Source organism: Electrona antarctica, assembly GCF_951216825.1.
Source record: "Electrona antarctica genome assembly, chromosome: 14".
NCBI classification, from domain to species: Eukaryota; Metazoa; Chordata; class Actinopteri; order Myctophiformes; family Myctophidae; genus Electrona; species Electrona antarctica.
This window is the reverse complement of record NC_136795.1, coordinates 32811247-32820022: the sequence shown is the minus strand read 5'-3', so window position 1 is coordinate 32820022 and position 8776 is coordinate 32811247. Positions and strand designations below refer to the sequence as shown.

Below are 8776 nucleotides of genomic sequence, written 5' to 3'. Positions count from 1 at the left end.
GAAGAAAACCTGGAGATTGACATTCAGCAAGTGGGTGTTATGATCAAAATTAGAACATTATAATGGTGTGTAAAACAGAAAATCTAGAATTTGCCATGGACAAGACCAAGTCTTTGCCACGGACACATTTGTCAGTGTGCGGACATGTTGGTGACCCCTGAGCCTGTGTATTAGCGATAATCTTTGGCGAGCAACATGGCTGTACGGCATAAGTAAATCAGGCTTACAGCGTTGCCTCAGAGCGGAATGCCCTGAACGGATGCTCTTAACATTTACCCAACCTATTACCCCTGAGAAGACCTGGCTAATGTGTATGTATGTGTATTCATTAAATAAATAAACAACTCCAGCACTTTGTTTTGAATATTTTTTGTCTCTTGTACTTAAAAAACAAGTAAGTAAAACCATGAAAATAAACAAACAAAATAAAATACGAGCAAAGAATTATTCCTTTCTCTTACAGCTGTGTATGCTGTACATAGCCTACAATAACATCATCTACTCTCCTCTAAGATAGCATTTCATCATGATACAGATAGCAATAGCAACTATGATAAAATATCTATAGTTATTCTATGGATTATACATATAATTTGCCTTCTCTAGATTTCTTCTTTTTTTTTTGTAATTGTTATTTAAAGATTTCATTAGAGTTCCCATTTAAACAAACAAACAGTGAAGATCATAGGCTGGCTGGTTCACTGAGTTGTGTGACCGGGGAGAATCACATTGGTATGGCAAGGAGACCTGTGGTGGCTTCATATTCCCAAAAAGACCCGGAGCCTCAACAGAAACACAGAACAGATCGACGGTTGACGTGGAGAGAAAGAAGCACTAGAGTACAAGATGGCAATTGCAAGGTTTTCACAACAGATGGCGATGCTGCATCACAGACAAGTATACATATTGCACAACGAAAATGCATAGGATCGTCTCTGTTACTGTAATTTATACTGTAATTTAAGTGGACAGGATTTGGGTATAGGTGCGCCGTTTGGGAGAGTACAGAGTAATAGGTCATCAAGAGGCCGTGCGCGTCAAGCACCAGGTTGAGAGATGAAGCGTTGGGGGCAGGTTTCAACAGCAAAATGACATCCGATGTTGCACTTTTGACACTTACCCATAACACTTGTCTACATAACATTGTTTGCTCTGTGGCACGCATAAAACCGCCTGTTTCTTCCACACAAACACAGACACACAACAAAGTAAAACAACAATGTCAGATTTCAGCTGAAGAACCCTCCTCTGGGTAAACATAAGAGTCACAATGTGTGCACTGAGCATCAAGGGCGTACATAATGAGAACAACTCATCCAGAATTAACCCAACTCAAATGACACATCACTCACACAATACAGAGTCATCCCTTGTCTGCAGGAGACAGGAGTACAGAATACATTACTACAATGGAGTTTTTCAGTTCAGAATAGGTAAAGCCATCATTCAATTTGAAACAAACGAGTAATAAGCATCAACATATCAGGTGTATTGCTTTTAAAAGTTAAGATCTGAGAGCCAGTCCTGTCTCAGTTGGAGCCTAACCATATCGTAAATCATTCTCACTTGATTGTTTTTCTTTTTTTTTTCTTTTTTTCTTTTTTACCAATTAAAATTGGCATGAGACTGTCAAAACATACAACTAGAGGAATTAAAAGAAGAGATAAACGTCAAAACAATTTCCATTGCTTTTGTAAGTATAATATCGGTTTTAAGGTGCTTTTAATGTGGTTGCCATGGCACTGTGCTTTGTTCCCTCACTGGCTGCATGCAGACTCTGTAGTGGGATGCCACTCAAATACTAAAGGAACCATTTCCCATACGGGCATCCACACCACTGTGCAGTCAAAACTTTTCATTGAGTTTTTGCAAAATCACAATCGAGTAATTTTCTATGTATTATTTTAAATTGTTAATGTATGTGTGCACTGCAGTATCCTGAGTTTCAATGTAACTCTGGATTTTGCTGTGTGTGTGTGTGTGTGTGTGTGTGTGTGTGTGTGTGTGTGTGTGTGTGTGTGTGTGTGTGTGTGTGTGCGTGCGTGCGTGCGTGTGCGTGCGTGTGCGTGCGTGTGTGCGTGTCAGTGCATGTAGGTGTACAGTATGTGTTGGAATCGATCAGAGTGGAAAATGCAGGGCAAAATAGAGGTAGCAGGGGAAACTATGGATCACCATAGAAACTAAATAAGGGCATTTCATGTAAATGATTCATAACATGAAAAACTAAAGATTGTAGCATATGTGAGTCATTCATAACTTACGAATGACTTGATGATGAACAATCTTTTGATGCTGCTTTTGGTGAAGCAGCATCCAGGCAATTAGGTTATGGAGTAGATAAAAAAAAAGAAAAACTCCAAAAGGCTTATTTTCAAATTGACAAAATCAAGTTGACAAGATGGCCTATTCAGGACCTTGATGAGTGTTTATAATGAATGGGATTCTAAATAAAGAAATTATGAAGTGACTATACCTGGCTGTGTGTGAGTCAGAGAGAAAGAAAGATACGTGACATCTGCATATGAGTTCAGGGCTCTGGGAAACCAGGGTTTTGAGCATGTACAGAAATATGATATGCCAAAAACATTTCTAAAGGATTGAGGAAAATCAGTGACACGTCCACAAAAAAGACTTGTGACAAGGACCTCTTGATTTCTGCCACTTTGTGCATCCCTTCAACTTGTGACATCTGCTTTGGGCTCATGTGCTGAAGAAAGGACTTGTCAGCTTATCTAGCCATAGTCAGCTTCCATATGGGAGGGCGACTTGGGTTCAGTTGCTGTCATAATAATCAATCCATCATAAAAAAAAAAACAAATGAATAAGTTAAAATGTTTTAAAAGAACATCAAGTAAAGGGACCTTATTTTGTGGCAACCACACTAAACATACATCTATACTTCTCTATGTTTATTCTCTAATAAATTACACAATAATATCAATAATCCAAACCATGTTTACCCATGAAATGGCTATAAAAGAGACTTCTCGCACCAGTCACTTCCTGGAGGCGTGGCCTGCTCTTAAGGTCATGACAGGAGGATCAGAATGGGATAGAAGGCGAGGTGGGGGTGGGAGGGGCGGGAGTAAGACCTTGGTCTTCAGAACAGGACCTGTGCTCTGGTGCCGTGGCCTGCTGGGGGCCAGCAGGGCTTGTGTGCTTACACGTTCTCTCCACGTTGGGTCTGGCAGGCTGCATAGTTTGTGTGTGGCCCCTGTCATGTGGGTCACACTAAAAGGGAGGGCAGAGGGGTTCTGTAAAGGGAAAGGGTGGAGTTCAAGGGACGTGGGGAGTTCTTAGTAAGGGGAGAAGATTATGGGGGTGTGTGTGGCTCGCAAGGGCCCCGGGGCAGGCCGGAACAGTGCAGGGCTCAGGAACGGGGACTGAAAGAAGGGGGTGCACGCCGGATGGCGCAGAGCCAGTGGGTTAGATGCCATCGTGCACAGAGTCGGTTGGGTGAGGGGACTTGGGAGGAAGCCCTGCAGGCTCTTGGTCAGCTGCTTATGCAAGGCCAGTTTGGTCTAGAGATGATGGGAGAGGGGAGAGGGTCAAAGGTGAGAAAGAAGAATACATCAAGACTTATTTCTGGGGGGCATTTTCAAGGTCATGCATTGATTGAACACTTACTTATTAGACAGAAATTCAAACAGCATGGGTACAGTCATACATTTGGGCTAAAAGGATAACACAAAAGTCCTGAGGACTTGTATCCATTGTGGTCCTATGTATTCAATTAATCAACAATAAATACCACTAAATACCACAACCAGCTGCCATTATATTCAATTGCACATGATAAAGCAATGGCATCTGCTAAGAGCTGATCACACCTTGTAGCATTCTTCAATCAAGACAAGGACATTTAACCAAGGTCTTTCCAAAGTTTCTTATATAAAATGTATTCATTATTTCTGCTCAGCTAAGATATCTAGCTTGATGCTGGGATGGATCCTCACTCACATTCAAAACATTCATGTAAATAGATATTCAAAAGCTATGTCTCTTTCATGTTCTGTTGAATATCTTCTTCATATTTAATTACAAGTATGTTTTTGAGACTTGGTTTGTGAAAGAATTGCAGATCACTGGAGACAGGTCTAAAAAAGAAAATGTTCATTCTCTGGACGGGGACCACAACAGCTACTGATGAAAGTGATTAAAGCCCAACAATACTAGAGCTCGACCAAAATCTTTTTGGGTTGAATGCCGATAACAATTTTGGTAGTACACTGACTTAGGCTTCATACACACCTAAAGAACAAATGTTCGGTCCGTGTGCGATGCCTGATTGCTATTTGATTGCTGCTCCAATTCATTTTCAATGGGAGTCACGATCGGACAAACCGATATTGTGTGTTCTATTTGTGTTCTAATTCGAAAAAACGATAATTCTATTGATTACTTTTCCAAATAATCGAGAAGCACATTTTTGTCTCCACCAGGCCAAAGCGAAGGCTTGGGATACACAGTATTTCTGTAGTCATGTGATCAAGATGTATCCGTCAGGTATTTAATTAGATCCTAATTGGCTAATTAAAATCAATCAATCAAATCATGAACTCTTTCATTGAAACTTTTGAAAAAAATAAAATCCCACCCTTTTCACATTAGCCTGTTATAGCACCACCTTTGAAAAAAAGCGGTGGACCTTTGAAAAACGCATTTTTGGAACAAAATGCCTCAAATCATGACTTTGAATGTCAAATTGCCATCAAAGGGGTAAGAAGAAATGGCACCCTTTTCACATTGGCCTATTATAGCGCCACCAGGAGGCCACAATAACCTAACTGGCCTGGTGGAGACCTCTAGTTTAACATAGTTTTGTGATTTTGTAAAAAGAAATACATTTACCATTTAAGCATTATTTTATTAATGATCGTAATCGTAATGATGCAAAATTCTGAAAATAGCAGATATACAAGCTCACAGCGTGTCACGCTGCGATGCGTTTCAGGCTATTTTCAACCTCTTGCCTATAATGATTTGCCCAAAATAGGGATCAATTATTAATTAAATTAAATCTATTAGTTTGATTAACTGTTGCAGCCCTACATAAATGTCAGCCAGCTTGAAGCCCTCCCCCCCCATGCATGCCACTGACCTGAGAGGAGAAGGAGGTGAGATTGTACTGGCTGAATACTTTCTTCATGGCAGAAACAGCCCCTCCCGCATAGCTACTCCATCTCACGGTCTGTAGGATAGGGGGGGGGGGGGGGGGGGGGGGGGGACAGTAGTGAGCATATGCGAACATGACAGGAGGCAAAGAAGTGATTAATCTGGAGTGCTGATTCAGGCTGCTGAGCTGCTTCAGTGTGGGGGGGATGGGGGGAATGGGGGGCGCACAGCACCATTCTAAACCTGTTCGCTTGAACCTAGTTTCTTGCCGAAAATAGCCAATCTACAAGCTCACACTGTGACGCGACTTGTTGTGGGCTTGTAGATGGGCTATATTTGTAGTACCATAGGGTTGCTTGCTGACGACTGACGAGAATTTATTTTAGGTTGATTTTGTTAGCTTGAAAATCTGTTCTTGTCTGCAAGCAACACCATCGTACTATGGAGAGTACATTAGGGTTTAACCCATTAAAGGGATAGTTAATATTTGTTTAACTTAAGCTGTATGAAATACTTGCCAATAATATAGTGGTTGCAACTGTATTAATTGATTGCTCGCGTCCCGTGGTGGGAGTTCTGCTCTGGTTTTGGTAAAATATTAAGTAGTTACGGTCATTTTGTGGGTTGCACAGGGGGCCACGCATTAAAAGTAAATTAATCCACAAAACTAACGTCATTTGTATTGTTGACCTATTTCTAAAATATTAGTGCAACCTTTGTTCTTTTTTGACCCCTCTATCACACAGAACTATGTTTTTTGTGTCCATATCACTACGCCCAAAAAGTAGTTCCATGTGATAGAGGGGTCAAAGTTGAACGAAAGTTGCGCTGATATTTTAGAAATAGATCAACAATACAAATTACGTTAGTTTAATTTACTTTTACTGCGTGGCCCCAGTGCCCCCCACAAAATGACCGGAACTACTTAATATTGACCTAAACCAGAGCAGAACTCCCACCACAGGACTCGGGCAATCAATTAATACAGTTGCAGCCACTATATTAATGGCAAGTAATTCATACAGCTTAAGTAAAAAAAAATCTGAACTATCCCTTTAAAACTGATTCTACAGTCTTAGGCCCTCATTTATCAACCGTGCGTACGCCAAAATATGGGTGTACGCCGAAATTACCGCAATTTTCGGCATTTACGATTTGCGCCAAAGATTGAAAATGATCTTGTGCCAAGACAAAACTCACGTCTGGTCGGGAGCTGTCGTACGCTTTGTCCTCACCTGTTTTTCTGTCGTAGAACAGCGGAGCAGCATTGTTTGACCAGCTGAGAGGCTGTCACAGGCATCGAAACATATGTATTCACTCCTAAAATGTTTATATAAAACTGTATAGGTATATATGGGCTAAATACATATAAGATGTGTCTTTGTGTCATATGAAATTAGTAGGAGATTTCCAACTTTACAAGTAATTATCGCGCAATTAAAAACAATGTTGCAAGTTAGATGCTTAAGCCATTTAAACAGTGTTTTGCATGAGCGCATACATGCGAGGATTTGGGCTGTCTGTGCTGAAATATTTCCATGACGGGACGTTGGAGAGTACTATAGGCTAGTGCAGTGCTGCAGCTGCGGAGAGTCCCAACGTGGTAGCCTACTGTAGCCTAATCTACAGCAGGCCGATGTCTTTCTGGAGTTACGGTATGTGCAATCTCCTCCTCGTTTAATAAACCCGACGCGTCGCTCGAATGCCAAATGTACCGTGCCAGCGCACGTGGGAACCGCATCGGAGATATAGGTAGGCTACCCAGCCAGCCCACCACCACCAGTGCCCAGCCACTGCAGCGACTGCGAGGCAATCTAAATAGTCTGTCGAACGTGCGGTGCATGGTCAGTTGGTCACGGTCACGGACGGACCACAGTGATAGAGAGAGACAGACAGACAGGACAGGAGGAGCACCTATGCAAAACAGCAGCCTGTGTGTGCCTATTTGTTATTTAATTCATGGTTCACAGGTTCAGGTTTTCGTTCACCAATATATCTTGTTGTATATTAAATTAAAAAGACTTTAATAATTTAATATACAACTAACAACACACAGTGACAGTTGCTTGCAAATTGCTATATGTGCGTGCGTGCGTGCGGGGGGGGTGATGCGGGCAGCAAGGGAAGCGAAGCGAGAGGAGAAACAGACAGCGTAGTCCTACAGCTTTATTTAATTCATGCAGGTTTATTTATTTAAGATACAACAAGTTGCTTGTGTGTGCGTCTGTGTGTGTGTGTGTGTGTGTATGGGAGGGGGCAAGCGAGTGAAACTTTTATTTTCCTGTAACCATGGTTTCCAGGTCGTATTGCAGTTGTTCATGTCGCAAAAACGAGGGCGAGGCTTGATTTTATAGGGCGTGCCAGATTGATTTCAGCCGTCACATTTATCACTGCTAGGAATGAAATTAGGAAGAAACAGCTGTCTGCGATCACTTTGTAAATGCCGACCCGACGTGGGTGTACTACGAATCCTACACTCGAATTTGGGGCAGATTTTACACTCGATTGATAAATGAGGGCCTTACAGTCTAAACAGTTTGAGAGACACTTATGTTGCTATAGCAATATAATATAGCATTGGCATATAATATAGCAATTTTTGACCACACAGATATTATCAGTGTGGTCAAAGATTGTTTTGTTTGTACCATGTATGTTTGCTTTGGGGATACATGGGGATAACACATGTTATAGAGGCTAGGGCTGGGTTAAATAACCTAATGCCAACATTGATACATTTAATTGGGTGTCATGAAGTTAGTTAGACTTTTGATGAATTCCCTTAAAATAATGCAATTCCACTATGTTTATGGTACTGTATGTTTGACTGTAGCATAAGTCAATTATGTTTTGGATTGGTTTCCCTTGACTGTGCGTGTGTGCATGCGTGAATGAATGCACATTTGAGTCAAGTGTTTGTTTGTTTGTTTGTTGGTGTCTTACCGCTAAGCTGGAAGTTGGCTGGCTCTTGGTGTGGGGGGTGAACTTGGGTTTGGGAGGTTTGCCTGCCAGACGGTCCTTGTGTCTCCGGCTATTCATGTGCTGTGGAAACCAGAAGAGACACATGACTAACAAGCATCTGTTTGTGGTCCCACAGTGGATACATACAACTTCAACTGTATCAGCCTCACTGAGCTGATTCACTATTAACTGAGACAAACTGAAAATACATTGTGCGATCATAATTTATACCCCCCCAAAATCCTTCATTTCATTGAAGGATTCGAGTGTGTAAAAATGGACCAGCAAGCGTTAAACACTCTGGTGTTGGCTGCTACTCCTCTGACACACTATCCCCCCCCCCCCCCCCCCCCCCCCTCTCGCTGCAACAGTAACTGGTTTATATGGGAGTAGGATTGGGTGAAGCTTTAACTGTGTGAGTGGAATGTGGAATGTATCTTTTTCCATAACTTTTGGAGAATAGGGGAACATTAAACACAATTAATTTGCTAATATGTAAAAAATACACACTGTAAACATGTGTCTGATAAAAAAAGAAGAAAACAATATATTGGATGTCTGTCAAGTGTCAACATCATTGCGTGGTGAAGAAATCCTTACTCATATAAACGCCAAATGATACTAATGTGTCTAATGCATAAAAAATATATTATTTCATAAAAATATCCTCTGAATGGCTCTATTCACACGACTGTAAATG

General features: G+C 41.4%; 1 protein-coding gene across 1 annotated transcript in view; it reads right to left on the bottom strand.

Annotated features, from left to right (window-relative positions):
• Nucleotides 1–3296: 3296 nt before the first annotated feature.
• znf385c (zinc finger protein 385C) overlaps nt 3297–8776 on the bottom strand; it is a gene marked incomplete at its 3' end in the record, with an annotated part of 186319 nt that continues 180839 nt past the window's right edge. The window contains exons 8-10 of the mRNA XM_079521628.1: nt 8059–8157; nt 5102–5191; nt 3297–3521 (exon numbers count right to left, since the gene is read on the bottom strand). Coding sequence (XP_079377754.1) covers nt 3297–3521; nt 5102–5191; nt 8059–8157 — 414 coding nt within the window. The remainder of the gene's footprint in view (nt 3522–5101; nt 5192–8058; nt 8158–8776) is intronic.